The sequence below is a fragment of the Seriola dumerili genome, unplaced genomic scaffold, assembly GCF_002260705.1.
Source record: "Seriola dumerili isolate Sdu_G_001 unplaced genomic scaffold, Sdu_1.0 BDQW01000807.1, whole genome shotgun sequence".
In the NCBI taxonomy this organism is placed as follows: Eukaryota; Metazoa; Chordata; class Actinopteri; order Carangiformes; family Carangidae; genus Seriola; species Seriola dumerili.
In genome coordinates this window covers 202,316-225,029 of record NW_019175062.1, presented here as the reverse complement: position 1 = coordinate 225,029, position 22,714 = coordinate 202,316, and the positions used below count along the sequence as shown (strand labels likewise).

General features: G+C 40.9%; 1 protein-coding gene across 2 annotated transcripts in view; it reads right to left on the bottom strand.

The window, feature by feature from the left end:
• Window positions 1-1,114: 1,114 nt before the first annotated feature.
• The window catches only part of stxbp4 (syntaxin binding protein 4), a 45,588-nt gene continuing 23,988 nt past the window's right edge, over window positions 1,115-22,714 (bottom strand). The window contains exons 12-21 of one of the 2 annotated variants that reach the window (XM_022765987.1): window positions 22,280-22,359; window positions 20,984-21,080; window positions 20,262-20,386; window positions 19,346-19,435; window positions 19,150-19,215; window positions 9,083-9,262; window positions 7,463-7,582; window positions 7,135-7,184; window positions 3,231-3,367; window positions 1,115-3,054 (exon numbers count right to left, since the gene is read on the bottom strand). In XM_022765987.1, the coding sequence (XP_022621708.1) occupies window positions 3,041-3,054; window positions 3,231-3,367; window positions 7,135-7,184; window positions 7,463-7,582; window positions 9,083-9,262; window positions 19,150-19,215; window positions 19,346-19,435; window positions 20,262-20,386; window positions 20,984-21,080; window positions 22,280-22,359 (959 nt within the window). In that variant the 3' untranslated portion in view covers window positions 1,115-3,040. Of the gene's footprint in view, window positions 3,055-3,230; window positions 3,368-7,134; window positions 7,185-7,462; window positions 7,583-8,806; window positions 8,985-9,082; window positions 9,263-19,149; window positions 19,216-19,345; window positions 19,436-20,261; window positions 20,387-20,983; window positions 21,081-22,279; window positions 22,360-22,714 lie in introns of those variants that run through there. The other variant, XM_022765988.1, reaches the window with a different exon arrangement.

Below are 22,714 nucleotides of genomic sequence, written 5' to 3'. Positions count from 1 at the left end.
TACATCCTGGCTCTGTGTATTTGCTGGGTTTGAACACTCTCAGCTATTGAACTACTGTCTCATGTATTTTCTGGAATTGCTGTTTCACACTTTAGGTCCCTGAACTACCTATCACCTCGGTGTATTTCCTGAAAACATTCCATCCTCCAGGTCACAAACTACAACCTAAAACTCTGTATAATCACTGGACATTCTTCAAATTACCAGGCCACCCTGGTCTACCTCCCGGCTCTGTGTATTTTCTGGAAAAGTTCCAGAAATAGAACTTCCAGATCCACTAAACTACCAGTGTGCTCTGTATATTTTCTAAAAAAAATTCCACTCTACCAGGCCTCCATAACTACCTGTGACTCTGTGTATTTGTAAGTGACATCATCCCTGTTGGACAATAGAGTTAGTTCACAATAGTTCACAAATGTCTTTAAGGACAAATCAGGTGATATAGCATTTAGCTAATTAGCTATAAACCATGTAGACCTTACATCACTTCTGATCATTTTTTATAAATGTGCTGAAAGTTTTTTAACTGGGTTTTGGTTTCAGTTGGAGACTGCCCACCTGTAAAAAAAAACGAGCCCACAGTTCATCTGTGCAGCAGGTTATTATCACCCATAGTTGTTTTGTTGCTAGGCAACATCTAATGGTCGTAGTAATTATGACAGGAGCAAAGGGCAAAGTGTGGTGACGTAGTATAAAGAGAGACAAAGTCCATGTCAGGAGGAGGTCGTGGTGGATGGATGAATATGATACAGGAGAGCGGTGTTCGATTCCCATGTTGTTTCTACTATCCATGTCCATTCATTGTTATTATTGTAACCATGACAACAAAGATCATCTAATGTTAAGTACTTATTTTAACACAAATCACTATCTTATCCTAAACCTAACAAAGTCATCACTGTTATTATAGTAACCATGGCTATGAAGGTAGGTACACCCTTGACTGAACAGTCCCTGGTCGTATCAGAGGGTTGAAGAAAACAACCTGTGTGGTTGTTCAGGTTGATTTTGGTACACTAGGAAAACTACAGACTTCCTTACACACATATGTTAACAGGCTACTCACTAAAAATTCTTGGTGGTGCGTTCAAGGACACAAGCTCTGAGAGTCAGCTGAGCAGGAGGGTTTTTTAATACAACAAAAAAATAAGTTTCACAGTAAACTTCCTGTTTGGTTTTCTGACATAAGGTTAGTGCTTTTAGTCTTTGCATTTCAAACAAGCCCCATCTGGTAAGGAACAACAGCTTCTTAACCTTTTTTCATTTCATTATATCAGTTACAAGTTTGTTCATCAGACTAACCAAATTGAGACTTTTCCTGCAGCTACAGTCAAAATAATCCAGACACTAAAACTGAATTTGACCCAGTTTGAGCTTGAAATGGCTGTTCCTCTTCACAAAGAAGAACTATATGTGTATATATGATATGTGGACAGTTTGTTTCTGAATATTTACTTCAAAAAAAGACAAAGGATTTACAGCAAATATCTCCAAACATGACAAAAGCATCTAAAGCGTCCAATCAGGCCGGAGCTGCCCTTACATCGTTGCTGGTATCAGAACTCTGATGGCTGTACTTCCTGTTTGAAACATCAAAGCTCCTTCGTCCTTCCTGACCTTGTGTTTGTAGGTGAGCGAGGTTTTCAGGATTTCTCCTCCTCTACTGTTTGATGATATTTCCAGGATTTGCTTCGCTGGCTAATCTACTGCACGAACACAAGCGTTCAGCCACTCAAACACAAAGCTACACATTGATCAGATAACTGACAGAGCTACAGTGAGGTGTTTTCTAAATGGAGTAAGTCGCTCCGGAAGAGAGCACCTGCTACGGTAAATGGCAATCCTATGATATTTTAACATTGATGTGTTATAGTGTTATTGCTTCTTAAATGAAGGTATTTATTGATGCTACAGAGACCATTTAAAGGAAGGTAAACTAAGTCATATTCAAAGGACTACACCAAAGTTTTGACAGTTCTGACCATGCCTCACATTACTATGTGACAAGTGTTTTGGTGCCAATTTTATTGGCAATTTTGAAGGAGCTATTTGTAAGTTGTTGCTATTGCTACATAGCTCATGTTAGCAATAACAACCGTTTACTTACTAGTCTTGACAAAAGCTTTGGCCATCGTTGCGTTTGCTAGCCAAGAGGTTATAATACACGCCACCTCTTCAGGGCTGGACGCTACAGTGATTTGGTATCGGAAAGTGATGATACAGGCCAACCCAGGCTGGGACTTGCAGGTTAGCATGCTAACTCCAATAGAAGAAAAGAAGTATTGGAAATAGAAGCAAAACAAGAGGGTTCATTTCCACTGCTCGAGACAGCTTGCAACGTTTCTTCTTGACTGGTAAGTAAACACCTGTTAATGCTAATGTTATCTATGTAGCAATAGCAAAACTTACATATAGGTCCTTTCATCTTTAATTCATTAGGGAGACCTCTTCAATGGACTGTTTGACCAACTGGACCAAACTCCATCTCGAAACCACTTATTAACATTTATAAATGCTAATGTCCACTGATAAGGGGAAATATAAATAAACTGATCATTGAGTCCTGGACGATCAATTCTTGCTGTAATTTCTTTGAAGGTTCAGCAGGTGGACCTGATGATGTTACTCTGTTTTTCTCATCACATGATTACAAGGCTGAATGGACCAAACTGTTAAACGTTCAGGTAGTCCTAACCCAACATTACAGCGGTCTCCTTCCAGTGTATCAACCTGCATAAACGTTTCTCGTGAGATAAACTGACAAAGTGACAAACAGCTTCCATGTTTAAACTTGTACATTGACGTACGCAGGTGAAAACACCGGAACAAAGCCACAGTTCAGTGACTATTCAGCAGATGTGCAGTGATAAATGCTTCACAGAAACAAAACAGTGTTTCATGCAGAGATAAGACATGAGTCCGTTGCTAGCAGGTACTGAGGAGATGAGGAGTTGTCAGGGAAGAGAATTCATGGTTGGCTGTTGAGCTCCTGCTGACGTCTCAGAGCCTCGCCGACTTTGTTCTCCAACAGTCGGGTCCTCTAGAAGGTCAGCACTGAAACGGGGAGGACAGTCACTCACAACGGCAGGTTGGCAGGAGCAGTTTGGTTTTTAGCTTCATCCGGTGGGAGTCGCATGCAGGGCAGCACAGAGACAGAGAGGAGGAGGAGGAGGAGCAGGAGGAAGAGGTGGAGGACATGCGGACCTGCATGCGTGGAGGCGATCACTTACAGTCGACCTCCAGAATGGCTCTGACAGTCCGTGTGAGGTCCTTCGCCTCCTGGGCCAGCGTAGCCGCCGTCCACGGATTCTTCTTGTAGCGAGAGGGGAGGCCTTGAGACGATGCCCCGACTTTAACATCTCCAGAGCTGCAAGAAGAGAGAAGGATGAGTCAGCAGAGACAGAGTAGACCTACATGATTACCACGCCCTCATGGGTGTGGCCTGCTCATTTTTATTCCTCTGTGCCGGCAGCAGTCAGAGCCGGACGCCATATTATTTTCAGGTTGTCTGTCTGTCTCTTCTCGTGGACAGGAAACCTCAGTAACACCTTGAAAGAACTTCTTAAAATCTTTGCACAAACATTCACCTAGACTCAAGAACAAACTGATTAGATTTTGGTCTGTGTGACCTCACAGAACACTTTTTAGCCATTACTCAAGACTTCAAACAACAGATATGAAAAAATTTCACACAAATGATTAATATATTATATGACTCTGGATAAACAGCGCTGCAACCTGAAACTAGTCTGAGTGGAGGAAGCAGGAGGAGGTGATTCTAGTTTTTTTATTGTTCCCATGATGACAAAGGTCGTGCTGATTTTAACCCAAACCACAACCTTTTCTTTATTTAAGACTGAATCAAGTAGTTTTTGTACCTAACCCACTGGACCACTGCTTTTCTCAGTTTAAGACAGAATTAAAGTCGCACATTGTTTCCTGTTGACAGGTATATTGTTGGATCATCTGCATAAAAAAGGTGTGTCTCATTTAAAACAAGATCTGATGATGCCTGATGAAGATCTTTGTTAAATTAACTTCTAGGAGCTTTCAGTAGAATGTGGATCTTCTGTCTGACTTTTACCTTCAGTTTGTTCCCTGAAGTATGTGTGTGCCCCAAACTCTGTTTAACTTCCATGTTTTAAACTTTCTCCATTTGAATAACTTGTTATGCCTTTTGCCTTTTCAAACCAATTTTGCTGCGGAAATAAATTCATCATTTTAATTACAGTCACCAGGAGAGCCTCTCCTGACAGTTTAGTGGTTTGGAGGACCCAACACTCTCTGCAGCGAGAGCTTTAAATAACACTCATCGGTTTGCCACAGCCTGATGAATAAACTATCAAGTGAGTTAAAAACACTTTGTTAAGCTGCTGAAACGACCATGTCACCAGAGGAAACACAGTCATTTCTAAACACACACAGGATGAACAAAGCTTATCACTGCCACAATGAAATTTCCTGCCCATCCTTACCTAAGGGAAACTTTCTTTCCTCTTAACCTCTTCTTTTATCATCGGTTTATTATTGGGTTTAATGAGAGTAATATTAAGAGTCATGAAATACGTCATCTCCTGGGAGTGAATTGGCAGCAAAGAGCCATTTATTTCTGACAAAGAGGAAAAATACCTCCTGCCTGCGACCCCCAGTGAACCCCCCGGCCCATTTTTCAGCTTACGAGTGGCCTAGATGCACATGGACAGGTGAAGAAAAACACACAACATGACCAGGGGTCCCACCGTTATGAAACACGATTGGAGGTGTCCCACTGACCTGAACTGGAATAAAAGGAGGCCTGGCAGGAGGTGTCATCGCTGGGTGACTTAATAACATGAGCGATTGACCTGATTTACAGAATCAGACTTACACAACTGGCCTGAAGGTGCTGATAACTCCACGTTACCGACCACAAGGATCAGAACAAAACAGAGATGAGGAGACAACACAGGCTCCAATCCACATGAGAAATTCATTACAAACACAAGTCCTGATTTATTAGTTATTAATAAAGGTTAATTTAACAACTTTCAAATATCCAGATGAGTGAAGATCTCATTTCCAGATCAGTTGAAAGAAAAACTAAGGACAAAGAAAGGAAAGGAAGGAAGGTTTTCCTACCTTTCCTCCTTCCTTTCTTTGTCCTTAGAAGACAAGACAAGAGGGAAAGAAGGATGGAAGGAGGCATAGAAAGAAAGATAGAATATGTAGTAAGGGAATAACTTAAGGACAGAAGAAAAAAGGAACCATACGAGGAATGAAGGAAACATAGGAGGAAAGAGAAAAGGAAAGAAAGGAGAAAAGAAATAAACAAAAACTGAGGGAAGGAGGAAAAAGAAGGAAAGGAAAGATATATGGAAGGCAAGAAGGAAGGAATAAAGAAAAAAGAAGGCAAGGAAATAAGGAAGGAACTAAGCAAAGAAAAAGGAAAAAAAGGGAAAAACTTAGGAAAGATAAGGTTAGATGGAGGAGAGAGGGAAGAAATGTAAATAAAGAAGAGGAAGAAGAGAGGCTCACTGACGACTGATTGTTCATGAAACTGAAGCTCAGAACACATACTCTCTTTTCTTCTTCAGTGGTGTCATTGTTGATCACATAATTTGATGATGATGTCGCCATCTGTGTGAGCACACACGCCGACCTCGCACTCTCTCTGAGACGTTTCATAACGCTGTTGCCTTGCTGCTGCGCGCTGCGGGCAGGCATTAACAGGAGCTAACTGCTGTCCCACCTGGGTTGAAGTGGGCTAAGCTGGACCACCGAGTGTGTGTGTGTGTGTGTGTGTGTGTGTGTGTCTGTCAAGCAGGGCTAATGGGCTCTACTCTCTGCAGGATCCCTCATTATGTGACTCTGACTAAGGTGTCGGGTCTCGGAGCTTCAGACCCTTTGGGTTTGGTCCAAATGAGAAGCTGAGACCACCTTTGGTCATGTGGGCAAAGGATCAGCACCAGGGGAACAGGACCTGTCAGACGTGTTTAGGGTTTTAATCCTCAGGAGGACCTGCACCCGGAGGAAAGACTAAGAGGCTACAAGGAAGAGAGTGAGATGGCTCACGGAGTTAAAGGACAGTTTTGTGATTCTGGATTTGATCCAGGACCCAAAGTAAACATCCAAAGGTTCAAGGAAATGAGGATCACATATCCAAATAGCTCATGGTGTTAGAGACCGGAAGGTCTGACCCCTATGAGGCTCAGTGAAGAGCTCAGAGAGAAACTCCCAGTCTGGACCATGGTCTGGAATGGTTTGTCCACAACCGTCAGGTGCCAGAGGTGCAGAAATCCCGCTGCAGAGGGTCAGGGTGGGGGGGTGGGGGGGTTCTTTGACCCCCTCCTCACTTCCACAGAGATAGAAACGGGGTTACGGGTGGAAAACCACGAGTCGCTAAAATGTCCTATATGCAAATGTAATATATGTACGTATAATGAAGTTACATATATGAATATATGTATACATAGATATAAAATATAAATATAAATTTAAAAAAATTTTTTGGAACCTATTAGAAATTAAGAATTATTATTAAAATTAATTATTTAATTAATAACTTTAATTTAGACATGTTAAATATATATAAACATATAGAGTTCTTAACATGTATGTTGTTTTAATAAACTTCCATAAATAAATTAAATATATAATGTCAACATATGTTAACACATAATTATTTTAATCATATTCATATTTTTTATATATGTACATTTACAAAATGTACCATGGGCATTTCATATATGTTATAAATTTATATCTTCATATATACAGAGAATGTATATATGTGATAATAATATATCACCTTATAGGTGAAATCTATATCACTCTTCATAAAGGGACATATACAGTATGTCATATATTACATTTCTGTATGGGTTGTGTTTGTATAAATGTACAGTATAATTTACATTCAGGTAAAGACACATAAATGATCACACACACACACACACACACACACACACACACACACACACACACACACACACACACATATAAACACATATACAGTTATAAAACACATGACATAAAGAGCTGGTTGTTGCCAACAGCAACCAGTTTAGCAGCTTGCATTAACCAATTCTACTCATTAGCATAGCCGCCGTGTCGCTAATGAACAGCAGGTTGTAAATTAATCACACACACACACACCTGTAACTCTTGGTTGGTCCGTGACTTTCGAGCAGAAACTCTTGAACGTTCTGCAGAAACAGAGAAAAGAAACAAATAAAATGTGACTAAAGGTTTTCTACATCTGTTGAGGAATATTTTCAGCGGCTTATTAATCCTCGATTGCTGCTATAGTGAGTATTTGCGGCAGCAGGATGAAACACTGATGTGTTTGAATAGTTTTTTGAAACAGTGGAGCTCTGTGTCTCAGAGGAGTCACATCTGTTACAGTCGTTGTTAGCAGGACACCTTCAGTGTTCGGTTTGTTGACAGTTTACAGAATAAAAGTTCCTCTGCTTTGTCAGTTTACCTCGACAAAACTCAGCAGTTTTCCTGTTGACATCTCAAAGCCCTTTTTGGCAGCTTCGCTCTTCCGTAGCTGACACTCCAGGACAGCCACCCTCTTCTTCAGCTCCTCCATCTCCTCCTGCTACGATCAAAAAGAACAAGGAACAGCCTTCTTCAACAGTGTGCAACCAATGACTGTGTCTCTGTGGGTCAAATTATACTAGATACATGACTGCAATAAGAAGACCCTTATAGTTGTAACAGTTTTCATAGATTGATGCAGGCTCACTATTTGGCATTATTACTACTCATTAATCTTAATAATGAGTTACTACCTTTATAACTGGTAAAATGAGCCTTGTAGTAACTCATTAATAAATAATGATGTGTTTTAAACTTTACAATAAGGCTCCTTTTGTGGCTGCTGACAGAATGTCAAGATAAACAACACTGCCAAGGCCTTAGAATATGAATCTGGTCATTTGATATGATCACGTGATCTCCCATTATATGATCTGCCAATTGAAACATTTTGACCATTAACATGCTGAAGCTGGTTAATTGCTTGTGACTGATGGAAAAAACAAATAAAGCTCAGTAACTAATGAGACATGAGGCTTAACAGTGCAGATACATGTGGGCTCACTATGGGCTCATTTATAAAATCTCAGCCCTGCAGTGTGGACTCAAACTCAGCTCGCCGCTCGCCATCACTTCACCGTTCCCTCGAGCCTGTCGCAGCTGACCTGCAGGTTGCTAGCCAGATTACTATAAAAATAACCTGTTGGAGAATGGCAGCGTAAGAGAGGGAGGCGGCTCTGTCATTCAATAAGACACTGACCCAGATTCACTGCTGCTGCTGATGGAGGAGGGGCCAGGGCGGGGGGTTGGAGGGGCCAGGGCGGGGGATTGGAGTCGGAGAGGGTTGTTGGGAGATCATCAGGAAGATAACACGGAAGGTGTTATATTATTAAATATATTAATCTAGCTTCTTGTGACTTTTCCATATCTCACAAGGTAAAACATGCAGAGAGAAATATTCAATTTACTTAACGTTTTATCTGTATCATTATCTTGTTCACCTGGTGTTAAGATGCCATGTCAGTCCATATAATAAATGATGCGATCTTGCCTTTGTGTTTACACCTGGTGTTGTCGTAGACCACCAGCTTTTATTATTACTGTCATTACCGTCATGATAATCCACTTTTAGATGTTTTGTCTTCATGTCTTCATAACGTTTTCACTTCACTAGTGAAGACGTTTCCATCCATTCATTTAAAATAACACAAATGTAGAAGAAGAAATTCCATGATGTATCAGAGTTAAGACGTCAGAGTTTTGTCTTCTTGTCAAATCCGTTTAATTATATATAGACAAACCTGCAGTGATTAACATTGTATTTTCACAAAACTTTATTCATTTGCTTGAAACCTGCTGACTCTTTCTTGTCTGACCACCAGAGGGGGCATGTAGACATGGATCATCTGGAGCTTGTCTGAACCAACACTTGGTTGTTCCTGCAGTGACGATTGTCTCATGAACTGAAACGAACCGAAGACAAAGACTGAACACAGTCGACTTGGACTTTGGTTCTGACCAATCAGTGTATCTGACTCCACCTGCCAGTCATATCAGTCACCTTATTGGTCTGCGCTGGTTGCTCCACCCTCTGAGTCTTCAACTCAGCGATCTCGGCCTCCAGCAGGTGAATCACCTCCTCGTAGTCCATCTCCATCCCCCTGGCCTGCTTCTGGGCCGCCTCGGCCAGCTGGATCCGAGTCCTCAGAGCCCGACTCTCCTCTGCTCCCAGTTTTACTTCCTGCCGAGAGGAATGGGGGAAAGAGGAAGGACAGAGGAGGAGAAGAAGAAGACAGATTTACCGTCAGAGCTCAACAAATGAACAGCAGGGCCTCGGTGATGCATTCAGTGCCTGCTCAGACCCTCTTAACTTTCATAACTCTTTCCAGGTGCTGGAGTCCTGATGCTGAATTCTTGGTGTCAGGGTGATTTAGTGTGATGCTCTTTGCTTTTGGCCTCATTGACGTTTGACTGAATCAGCAGGACTCACCTGGACCTGTCACCTCTCAGAATATTTCTACCTTTGATAAGGTTACCAACATCCAGAGAGTAGCATCTACCTGGAGACCAAGAAAGGACTTGAGAAACAACGTGAACCTGTTTTTTCATTCATTCCTGAACAAAACAAGAGAATATGACTAAAAACTTACTCCTAAAATGACTAATTTGTGTTATAAATGTTATTTTTATCACCAATTCTTCATTTTCTCAAAATCTAATGACTGAATACGTCCATACAAGAAAATCCCTCCACAATCACAAACGTTTACCATGTCCACCATCTTAGTTTAGCATGTTAGCATCAAACACAAAATACATCTGAGGCTGATTGGAATGTCAATAGTTCTGCAGGTATTTAGTCATGAACCAAAGTCCTGATGATGATGATGTCCTGACCTGAAGATGGAACCAGAGGGAAACTCCACCAGAGTTATTACAATTCATCCTCAGTGGAAGAAGAATCTCTGAACCACATTTCACCATAATCCATTCAACAGTTGTTCAGATGTTTCACTCAAAACCACAGATATCATCCTCAGAGGATCACTAACGTCTGTAGCGTTCATCCTCTGGGGATCATGAATGTCTGAACAGATTGACACAGTCATCCATAAGACGAACACTCTGATATCTTGAGAAACATTTTATCTAGTGTTAAACTGTCACAGGGCAATATGAGTAATGTTCCTGTAAAACATTAAACAATCGTTGCTTGTTGGCAGGTCATTGCTCTTCTCTTGGAATTTGCTTCCATTGTTTGTTTTCACCTCTACAGGCCACAGTCTGTCAGAGTGATGATAAACATACTAACTAGACGCTACAGGATGGGTAGAGTCTTTGTTTCCTGTTACATCTACTGTATCTTTGTACTTTATATCTCCTATCAGGACTCTAACTAACATTTATTTTCATTATCATTATCTTCTAATCGCGAAAATGGTGGAAAAACTTCATCAAGTGAAAGAAAAGAAAATCCTCTCATTAGTGAAGCTACAAACAGAGAATATTTGACATTTCTGTTTTATAAATGACTCATTATAAACTCATAATTATAAAAATTGTTGTAAATGAATTTTCTGTTGATATTTAGTCAATGATTGAACAGGAACAACAAGCAGTGGACAGCGTGGGGTGTGGGTGGAGTAACATCTGGTCAAATTCCCGCTCCACCATGACAAGCTGTATTTTGCTTATGTTACAACAGCAGTGCATGAAAAACAAGACAAAAATGACTAAAAACATATTTTTATCATGTTGGTGCCTCTGTTATTTTACCTCGGCTTCATTTAGACTATTCTGTATGTCAAGTCATGCATAAAATAGGAAGCCTTATAATGGAATAAATATAACTTCAGCGTTGTAAAGAACTAATAATTCATTTTAATTTGCGTTAACATTAATCTTTTCTTTAGTCTTTAGTCATATTGTGGTCATTTCATTTCTTCTTTTTAAACACGATAAAGGTATTTTCAATTTAATATATATATAATAATAGATATAATTTTTTACATATTTTTATTGTAAAATTCAATATCATATTTATGTTTACTTGAGTTCTGTGATACTTGTATTTCCTATTACTTGTTGTTTTTCTTTTATTGCAGAACAACATGAAAGCAAATTCCTTCCTCCTTGAAACCTGTTTCTGACTCTGGTAACATAACTTAAAATAATATGGCGTTTTTTTCACATACATGTAATGTTTAATTTGTGAATTGTAATCACTTTTTAATCACATTTAAGGAAGTGTTGGGTCTTTGGTCAACTCTGACTCCATCAAAGCTCCAGCTTATCTTCAGTGAGTGTGTGAGGCCTGGAGGGAAAACCAGCTTCAGTGTGGAAGTTGCATAACTCTCAGGGCGGTGAAACAGACACCCGCAACAATTAGATACCGTAACCCCTCTTGACAGGGAAGCAACCACTCCTAGCCCCCCCCCCAGCACTGAAATAAACACTGGAGCTCCTGCAGCGCTGACAGTAAAATGATCCTCAGAGGCAGGAAAAGATAACGAGGCTTTACAACCACAAAGAGTCAGGAGTTTTGTTACGCTGCCTCATACAACCGGACGCTGAAGAAGAATAACTCAGCATTATTACCAGTGAAGACACAGACGCTGACACAACACTTACAGTATTAGTGCTGTTACTTAACAGTTTACAGGGTCACTACAACTCCTCAAACCCAGTCCACATACTTTACTATTCCTGGTTCAGGCCCCTTATTTCCAATGAAGACAAATCTTAATGCTGCAGAATAAAACAATGTTTTAGGTCTGGTCTGCACAGAGCCCTGACCTCAACCCCATTAAATGAACTGGACCTGATCCTACCTCATTACCAACATCTGTGTCGGACCTCACTGATGCTGTAAAGGCAGGCAGCAGGTTCAACATCTGGAGGAAGACTGAAACCAGGAGACTGGAGGCTGTTAGAGCAGCAGGATAATGACCATGATGTCAATGTCAATCTCTCAGACTGTGTGGAGGGAGTGTCAGGGTGTGTGCATACTTTTGGCCATGTATTGTATCTACGGGAGAAATCAAATAAGTTTAAATACATTTTTGCACTTAATCTACTCATTTATTTTTCCCTGAATTCAGTCATTTCTGACTTAAAATTACTAATTTCAAACCAATATTTTATTGTGTGCAACTGCAACATATGTACAAGTTTAGTTTGAGGTTCAAATCTCAGTTTTTGGAGATAACAATCTGACCATAAGGTCCATTTATTAGCGAGTTTTCAATCATGTCGAATGATCTTCTTTAGCAGATGGAGTCATGCAGATGTTAAATTTTCAGCATTGCTGCAATAACAGAAATTATTTACAAAATCCAAATCTAATCTAATGTTTTTCATCTAATTATGACATATTTTCTTATTATTACTACATGACAAATTATTTAACTACTACAAGAAATATTTGTTGCAATATACAGGATCACTTTATCTCATTATTTCACAATGTATCTCATTAAAACACTTTTCTTGTTACAACATGATAAGTTGATATCTTGCTTTAAACAATAAACTTCCATATAAGTTAATACACTGCCATAAATTATGTTAAAGGCTTCTCATTCAGTGTGGAATAAATAGAACAGAAATACATACATAATTACAGGTTTATGTTATGGTAACTAGTTTGGTTTGGTCTGGTGAACAGCTCCAAATGACACCTACTGATACCCATGATCCCCTGCTCCGTCGGTTTGTGACACATGTTCTCCTAAAATTAACAATGACTGTCTGTTACTATGAGAACTGAAAAATGTCCATTTGTCTAAAATAGCAAATTTAGAGGACTGTGCAGCTCTGGTGGAAACACACACACACACACACACACACATGCACACACACACACATAGCAGAAGGGGAAACGGACAGGAGTGACTTTGGCAGCCTTGGCTCTCCTCCTGTGGTGCTGTCATATGTAGTGAGAACTAACACACACACACACACACACACACACACACACACACACACACACACACACACACACACACACACACACACAATTTTAGAATGGCACGTAGTGAAGACAGATGGACTGCTCCCACTCCAAGTGTATGTATGTGTGTGTGTGTATGTGTGTGTGTGTGTGTGTGTGTGTGTGTGTGTGTGTGTGTGTGTGTGTGTGTGTGTGTGTGTGTGTTTATCTAAGGAAGCCCAGAGTGTCAATAACTAACTGAATGAGCTTCACCTTTAAAAACTTTAAGTAAATGTAATTATATATTGAGAACACATTTACCAAAGATAAATTTTGAATTCAGGATTAAGTAATGGTTCTACCAATGACTAATGGTTTTAATGAACTATAAGATCTGAGTTCTTCGATTGCCAGTAATACCTGGATTCTCAATAAGGCCGTGTCAGTTTGCCCGACGCTCCCAAACCATGAAATCCATCCCGAATTTATAAAACTGTAGCAGCTCGCATTTTACTGACACAACCCAAAGTGTCTCTGTTTGACTTGCTAGTTTAGCTTAGCTTAGCTTAGCAAGGCTTCAGCAGAATCTATCTATCTATCTATCTATCTATCTATCTATCTATCTATCTATCCATCTGTTAAAGGGACTATTTGTAAGTTTTCTCTGCTGCTGAACATGGTTTCTTGCTGGAAGCAGGTGGTGGTGATGGTCTGCTGACGACAGCTTCAGCCATCATTGTCTTTATAGTACAAGAGTTTATAGTACGTCCTCTGAGCAGCAATACGTCTTTAGGGCAGACTGGGGGCTGTAGAGAGTAGCTATCAGAAAGTGACCAAACAGGTCGGGGCTAACTGGTTAGCGTGCTAACTTCAGTAGAAGAAAAGATGTGATAGACACAAGAGTTAACATTAGTGTTTGTTTTCAGATGTTGGTAAGGAAAGGAATGAAGGTTGATGCTGAACTCACGTTTCTTCTAGGCTGGTAAGCTGCTAATGCTAATGTTAGCTATGTAGCAATAACAGAAACCTACAGATCGCTGCTTTAAAAAGACTTGATCTAGAGCCAGAATTATTGGCTCTTTAATTCACTTTCTACTAGTGGAAACTGACTGAGTCAGTAGATGATGAAATTGTTCACTTAAAACTGCTGGAGCTCTGACACTGGTGTTAGAGCACCACAGGAAACAGGAGAGTACATTAATGTCTAAGCACAGTCATTACTAGTACATGGTGTGGGAGTGTGTGTGTGTGTGTGTGTGTGTGTGTGTGTGTGTGTGTGTGTGTGTGTGTGTGAGTAGACAGTGTGGAACTGGGACACAGTCAGTGTTAAAATGAGGTTTCATGGATGATTTAATCTCAGTTTGAAACCACACAGATGTGACAGACAGACCTTCAGAAGGACAGAGGGTCAAGACCTGGTTTTAGGTTTCAGGTTAGAATCAGGTTCAAGTTAGAATCAGGTTTAGGTTAGGGTTAGAGAGTATGTTATGTCAAAGAGTGTCCTTATAGCTGTAGTGAGACATCTGTATGTGTGTGTGTGTGTGTGTGTGTGGCCAGGCTCATGTGGTTGGGTAACTAATGGATCCCAGCATGAGCCGTCGTATGTCCAGCTGTGGCCTTGGGGGGGTCTGAGGGGCCCTGAGAGCCCCCCCCCCCGTCTTGAAGCCTGACCTCCAGCTCTAATGAGGCTGCATGTGTCGCCCCCCCCCCCCCCCCCAGAGAAGGAAACATAATGGAAGAAAACTGCCTGGCTGTGCAGGAGCTGTACAGACTAACACAAGAAAAGAGCAGCGTCTGGTCCTGTTCCTGAACATCATGCTCTCTTTCTCCTCCTGATCTCTGTCATTTTCATCTGTGGCAGCTGTTATGTAATAAAAACCCAACGTCTCCATCTCTAAGCTACTGATTTCACTGAAAGCCTTGATGGCACTGGTAAAATGCCACCCGCAGAGGAGAGAATATTAAATGCACTTCAGGTTATTCAGGGCCACGAGTCGGACCTCAGCTGCCTCCGACTAAAAGCATCAAAGTGTTTCTGAAGACAGTCGTAGTCTGGTTTTACAAAGAGGTGAGCCGGATCAGGAACTCAGATTGCAACACATCCCAAACACTGACGAGATGATGTTGACCAAGACTCCGTTTACGCCTGGTGTTAAAATGCGTCTCATATCCAGATATGGCTTTAACCTGGTCACATTTGCACCTGGTATTAATATGTCTCCAGTTTCCACATTCACAGCTCACGTCTCATCCTCCTCTTGTTCGTGCAGGTCCAAAAAAAACCCAACAAACTACAGCAAAGAAGACAGAAGACGAAGATCTGAAGGTGAAGCTTTTCATTGCAGAAGAAGAAGCCATCTATGATGACTAGGGACAGAAAAGACGAATGCTGACTTATGCAGCTACTTTTTTTTAAGCTGTGGTCAGTAGTACTACTGTCCAGAACAGGATCTGGACACAGGACTAGTGGAGGAGGACATTGCTTTGTGCTTTTGCTAGCTAATGGCTGCTAGCTGCTACTTTGCTGGTTTGGAACAGTGATGCGTTGTTACATATTTCTGCCCACATAGTTGTCATATGTTGGAGACTGTAAATAAAGATGGACATAGATCACAGCCTCTGTGATGTCACCCACAGGTTTCTGAAGAAGCTAAGAGTGAACTGTTCCACCGTCGCCATCTAGGCAGTGTCTGACTCCGCCCCTGACTCCCAGCTAATCCAAATATGATCAAAGAGAAGGGATGTATGTGGAGCTGAGATTTCAGTTTATACACTCACCCACCTATCACTCAAAGAGGCCACGCCCTCAATTCTCCATAACTTTAAGCCTTAATAAAATGTAAACAGGTGAGTTATATAAACAGTTGTCATGAAGGAAGAAATTAACTCTAGAGACCAAAACTGTTTTTGTACCAGGCTGTAAACATGTTTATTTCTGCTGTAGTGTTGGACAGTTTAACATGGGAGTTAAACACCTTCATGTTGACATGAACCTGCTCGTCTCTGTTCTGTCTGGTTGTGGTCGACTTTGTCGTGAGTCCAAACAGACACAGTCATTTAACAGCAGGTTTGATTTTACCACAGACAGAAATAAGAAGAAGCTGTTGTAGCTGAAGATGAGTCAGAGACGAGCAGTAGGCAGCACACACGCACACACACACACACACACACACACACACACACACACACACACACACACACTGACTCCTTGGATGTTTTCAGTGAATGATGTTCAATGTTCACTTCTCTCTCTCTTTTCCTCTCTCTTAATCTTGCTCTTTCTCTCTTCTGCTCTCTCTCTCTTTATCTCGCTCTCTCTCTCTCTGTCTGTCTCTCTCTCTCTCTCTCTCTCTCTCATCACAGATGTTATATTTGAGGTTCATCCTCTGAATCATTAGCCATCATGAGAATCTACCTGGAGCAGGTATTAGGGAGCTACTGCAGCTTGGAGAAATCCCTCTCAGCAGATTAAAGGTTGTCAGATTAACTCGTCTGCACAGACTCATTAAATATGCAGCGGCTGAAGAACTGACTGAACTGACTCGACGCCAGAGAGAGCATTGAACCAGACAGGCAGAAAGCTGTAATCTCTCTGCTCAGTGGTTACAAGTCACTGATCCCAAATAACTTTTGTTAGTCGTGACACTGGTCTGTCTCAGAGCTGAGAGACAAGAGACAAAGACAGAACCATGTTTCTTATCCTCTTTAACTGGACGTCTTTGCCTTGTGGCAGAAACTAGACAAAGATTTCAGTCTGAAAACTGTCTGATTTAGAGCTAAAAGGGAAACACGTCTGCATGTTTTTAATTGTTTATTGTCTAAACTTCACTTAAAGCTTCAAGACCCTTCTTCACTGCTGTTCATTTGATTTAGTTATATACAAAAATTTATTTTAGTTTTAGTCAAACTTTGATTTGATTTTTGCTAGTTTTAGTCAATAAGAAAGTTACTGAATGTAAAACTATTCTTATTAACAGCAGAGCAACAGGTCAGACTGATTATTGGCTGCTGGAAGAAACTGTTTCACCAAGCATCAACCTCTGAGGCCGAAACATGAAACATAAGAACTATAAGCTCCACACTTGTCCTCATTTTTGGATTAGCTGGGAGTTAGGGGTGGAGTCAGACACTGCAAAGATGGCAACGGTGGAACCGCTCACTCTGAGCTTCTTCAGAAACCTGTGGGTGACGTCACAGAGGCTACGTCCATTTTCATCTATAGTCTATGCCAGATTCAGGCAGGCTGATGAACTAAAACATAAATTACTTCATTTGTAAATTTTTTCACTTTATGTTTCAGTTTTTATTCATGGATAAAAAAAAATCAAACTTTTCGTCATAGTTTTCATTAACAAAATTAACACTGGTTGTATGTGTCTTTGAGCTGTGAACAGTTCAACCAGGGAGTTTCCTTCTTGGAGGTTGTACCTGAAGATTCAGTTTAGAGATCCAGGTTTTAGAGAACCTAATCCTGACCCAGTGGGGGGTCTGTACTTGGCGACACTAGAACCAAACTACATTAGGTAAAATTCAACAGTTTGAACAAGTACTAAGGAGGATAGGTGTATTATAGGCTTTGACTCTCGCTTCAGGAAATGATAATAAGAGCAGGAAGTACATGAAAGCAAAATAAGACTGACTCCACAGCGAACAGCTTTGCACCAAATCCTCAGATTCAAGCCACAGAATGGAAACGTCCCGGGCCGAGCCTTTGTTATTGCCATTCCTCTGTGAGCTGCGTCTGGAGGTCGATATCGATTGGTTTACGCAACAGAGTAAAAGTAGAGAGTCAGGAGAGTGGGAGCTGGAGAGGCTGAGACCCTTCAGCTGTGATTCACAACAAACAAACTCCACTACCTAAAAAAAGATTCAATAGTGGCCTCACACTCCTCCCACACACACACACACCTACACACACACAGAGCTCGACCTGCTGATATATTTTAAAAGAAGCACCCCTTCAGAAGCCCACTCACACACACACACACACACACACCCACACACACACACACACACACACACACACACACACACACACACACACTCTCCCACCAGATGAAACCAACTATAGAAATACAACAGAACAGCCACAGACTCACTGTCCTGACAACATGAATTACACTTGATGGATGCTCTGATAGAAAACCTTTGTGTTATGTTCATTTTCTCTTCTTATCTCTATTTGTTAGTTTTAACAAAACTTAATCTAGTGAATAAACTGCAGTTTAAGTAAGCAATGTCACACGAGCTGTGATGTTGTACTGAATATCAGCACGGCTGTGATTCGGTCAAAGGTACGAGGCCGCAGGCCTGGAGTGAGATAGTGTGATATTGCTTTTATACAACAGTTCTACAAGCCCCACATTAGTTAAATACAACAACAGATTATGATTTGTTTGTTTATTTTATCATGTATTTGGTTACACCAAAACAAATAGTTCCGCAACTGGACTGGTACTAGACTGTTGCTAAGCAACACATAAACATTTTCCTGACCTGCACAGTGCACACTAGCTTGCTACTTTGTCTACTCATTACCTCAGGTGTGAGCTGAAGTATCCAGGCTTCTTCCTTCATCCTCTTCTGACGACCACACGTCATTAAATTCAAATGTTATTTCTGGAAATACATTTTCATCTTTGCAAAGTTTGTTACAATCTAAGAGAGATAACGTTAATGTAACGCTGATTAATGGTTAATAGAACACCTGAGAAGCAGAGTGATTCATGTAGTTACAAGTCCCAGTGCTGTTGTTTATCAGCACTCATGCAATGACTCTCGTCCAATCAAATTACTTGGTAGGAACTGTTGTATAATTTCACATATTTTACCATATACTCATAAAGGCACATTGTCATTAAAATCTGTTTTTTTCACAGTAATATAAAGAAAAGTTCATATTTTTAGTTTTAGTCAGAGTCAGTGACGGCTGAGCCTCCGAGGCTGTGTTACTACGACGACCAGCAGCTGTGAGCTGTCATGAGCTGCTGAGTTTTGAATACAGAAATACCGATTTTAAATTACTAATGATAAAGTGCAGATAATGTAAATGTGACCAGTTATTATATGTGGTAAAATGTCATTACAAACACAAGGAACCGCTGGTTCATGTGTTATTATTCTAAAATAGACACCAGACAGGTGAGAGGAACTGGTACTGGTACTGGTACCGTGTACCTGTAGCAGGTGTGACTCACCTGTTTGACTTTACTGAGCTCCTCCTCCATCTGATGGTGAACCCGCTGAGACTCAACCAGCTGCTCCTGAAGACCAGAGGAAATCAACAGGAAACAAGTGACCATCAAACCACAGCTGTGTGTGTGTGTGTGTGTGTGTGTGTGTGTGTGTGTGTGTGTGTGTGTGCGCGTGCGTGCGTGCGTGTATGTGTGTTACCTGCAGCCTCTTGATCTCCCTCAGAGCCTCGATGTGCTCTTTCCTCAGTCTCTCCATCTCCTCTAGGTCCTCAGAGTCTGACAGTGACGGCTGCACACATTAAAAAAAAAAAAAATTAAAGTTGTTATTTATTTTATTCCCTGTTGTGTCTTGTTTCAGATTTTGGAGCTTCTCTCTTTAAACACATGATGTGACACTGTGATCAGCTGCTCTCATTGATCTCTGCTCTGACACTGTGTGACTCCAGCTCTACAGAAAATCTTTACACCCCGCTGAAAGGACAGATCTGACCTCCACAGATCAAAATCCATGTCCATTCCACTCTGAGCTCAGCGGTCAGGACCAGGACCAGGCCAGGACCAGGACCAGGACCAGGCCAGGTCCAGGTCCAGGACCAGGACCAGGCGAGGACCAGGACCAGGACCAGGACCAGAACCAGGACCAGGACCAACACAACACCAGCTAACTGACCAAACGTGACAACGAAAGGGATCTGATGAGACTCATGGTGTTTTAACTCCACGTGTTGAATCTGGTCCTGTCTGTATCTTGAATCAGATTTTTTCTTTGTGTCTTTCTTGAGAAATAAAAACATAAATACAAAAAAGCCAAAACCTGACTTAGTTTTCAGCAGAGCTACAGTAAAAGTAAAAGTATGAATATTAGGAGCAGTATGAAAACTAATGTGAACATCAGAAATACTGTATTCTTACACCTGCTGAAGGAATCACTGAGTCACTTTCCCCCCTGCAGAAAATCATATGTATATATATATATTATATATATGTATGTATAAATGAAAGAACCTTCCTCTTTGCTGGACACCATCCTCCCTGCTCCACTGTCTTTGTCTGGTACTTCCCCCTCAACCTTACCCCCACCCCACCAGGAGCTAAACTCTAAACTAGGCTCCTACCAGTGGGTTGGTGGGCGACTCCAACAAACTGGACAGGTCATCAGATGTGAACCTCGACCCCGGCTGGCCGACGGCCAACTCCTCCAGCTGAGGCTTGAACAGCTCCCTGATCAGGCTCTCAAAGTCTGGAAACACACACATGTACAGCTGGATACAGAACTTCATTTTATGGATAATTACGCTAAAAGAATAGTTCATGTAAATTCTACATGACAATTACAAATCTATGACTATGAGAGATGAGAGTTTAAGCTACAGTTAATATGAGCTCTATGGAAGTTGAAAAATACATCATTTAAGGTTTGAAAGACAAAGTTAAGTTAAGTTAATGTTTTTAATTTCTTAAAAAATACACACAAATTCAATGAGCTCCACAACTGAACAACATACTGAACACGTGGCTCCACGGATGAAGGACTCTGCCCCAGAGTGAATAACAACGAGTCGAAACTGATGTTATTGAACTTGCTGAACTACATCAAATCTGAGGCAACAGAACAGTGTTACATGTATTTCAGCCTTTTATAGAGACAAATGTGCCATGCACTGCGGCCTTCTCAAAATGTTTTGTAACAGATATGGGTCAGAGGACTGCTGGGACAGGGAGGTTAAACAGAGGAAGAGGCTGATTTAAAACTGCATTAATGATGAAGATGATGCCTAGTTTAACCTGAGCAGGTGTAGCACAGGTGAGTGTGAGGGCGAAGGTTTTGCTCTCTTACCTGTGAAGGCCACCGTCCCCGCTGGATCAGCTCGTAGTCTGGACCTAAGCGCCTGCCGCTGAGTTTCTGTGGGCTTCAGACCAACCAGATCCAGAGCCTGCACACACACACACACACACACACACAGATCAATACACACATAGCTGTCAGTGAAACAAACATCGACATACAACCACACACGTCCCTGTCAAATGAAAACCCTGTGTCTCCAGATTTTCAGGATCTGCTTTGTAAAAGAGGTGAAGAAATGTTTCATCCTCACTTCAAAAAGCAGCACTGAAAACATAAGAAATACCTGACATGGAGATACATGGTTTTAAACTGACAAAAAAGCCACTGAAGCCTGTCTGTGGCTTGAAGTTGAATCTAATTTACAAGGTTTTTATAGATACATGATGACATCATTCTTGTTTTATCTGTTTGAGGATCAGATATTTATGACTTAATTGAAAAAAAAGTACATTTTTTATAAAAGAAAAAATTGTCATTAAGTGACTGTGTGAACATTATTGGCCAAAAAAGTTAATTCAATAATTTTTTAATCTATAAACAAAAAAAATGCATGAAAACAGTGAAAGAGTCAAAATATTTTTCAAAACTAGAAAAAAAAAGAGAGGAGGCTCTGATCCTCTCTTCTGATTGACTGACTGTTTTCTGAGTGATCTGACAAAAAACAACAGATTTCAGGTAAACACTCAGAGAAACCAAATCCTGCAAGGTTGGATCATGGGTCCAGGTGGGCAGAGCTTTGTGTCTGCTTTGTTGTGACATCACAAAGTTACAGAGGTCCGGCTGGTTTTAAGGCTCAGTTTCTGAATACAGGCTGTGTGCATTTCTCTGTGGACTGAGGCTTTGATAATCTCACAGTATTAATATAGAACCTAGACCTGCTTTATAATCAACCAACACATGGACATCTACCTTTATACTATATGGACCTTTAATTAATGATCTAAACTAGTTTTTGATCATATTTTGTGAACCCATCAATCACTTAAATTTAACACTTATATGGACAGAAAACTCCAGGAGGATGTTTCTGTTTGTCAGAAAGAAAGAAGCCATTTAATGGTGAATTTTAGAGCTTCTATGAATAAACACAAAGTCAATGGAGAGACATGAATTTGTCCAGGATGCAAAGACACGTCTTGGTGAGTATAAACTGCAGAAACAGCAGAACAAACAGGTGGTATGAAGCTGTGGTGTGACAGAAGTTCACCTGGTTGTGGGTCAGGACTTTGGCTCTTTATTTAAATGACAAACAAATCTGAAAATATCACAACAACAAACACAAACCTGCTCCAACCTCTCCAGTTTGAGGCGACAGCTAGCACTGAGGGAGCACTTCCTCTGAGGAGGCTGACTGCTGCCAGGCTCTGCAACACACACACACACACACACACACACACACACACACACACACACACACACACACACACACAAACACACATGGAGATGTGCATCTTTTAAACTCAGCTCAGTTAACAGTGTTTCACTGTAAAACGTCACATCAACACAGTCATAAATATAGTTTTATACCTGGTGCAGTTATGAGTGAAAATGCAGACTGAGCTGCTGATGCTCATGTTGTTGAGTCTAATCTGTCAGTGTGGAGTTATAATAGCCGCAGTGAACAGCTGTATACATATGATTGGACATTTACTGTCAGCAACTGACTAAGTGTGTGATGGAGGAGCCAGTGATTGTACACTAACAGTAGAATCACCTCCT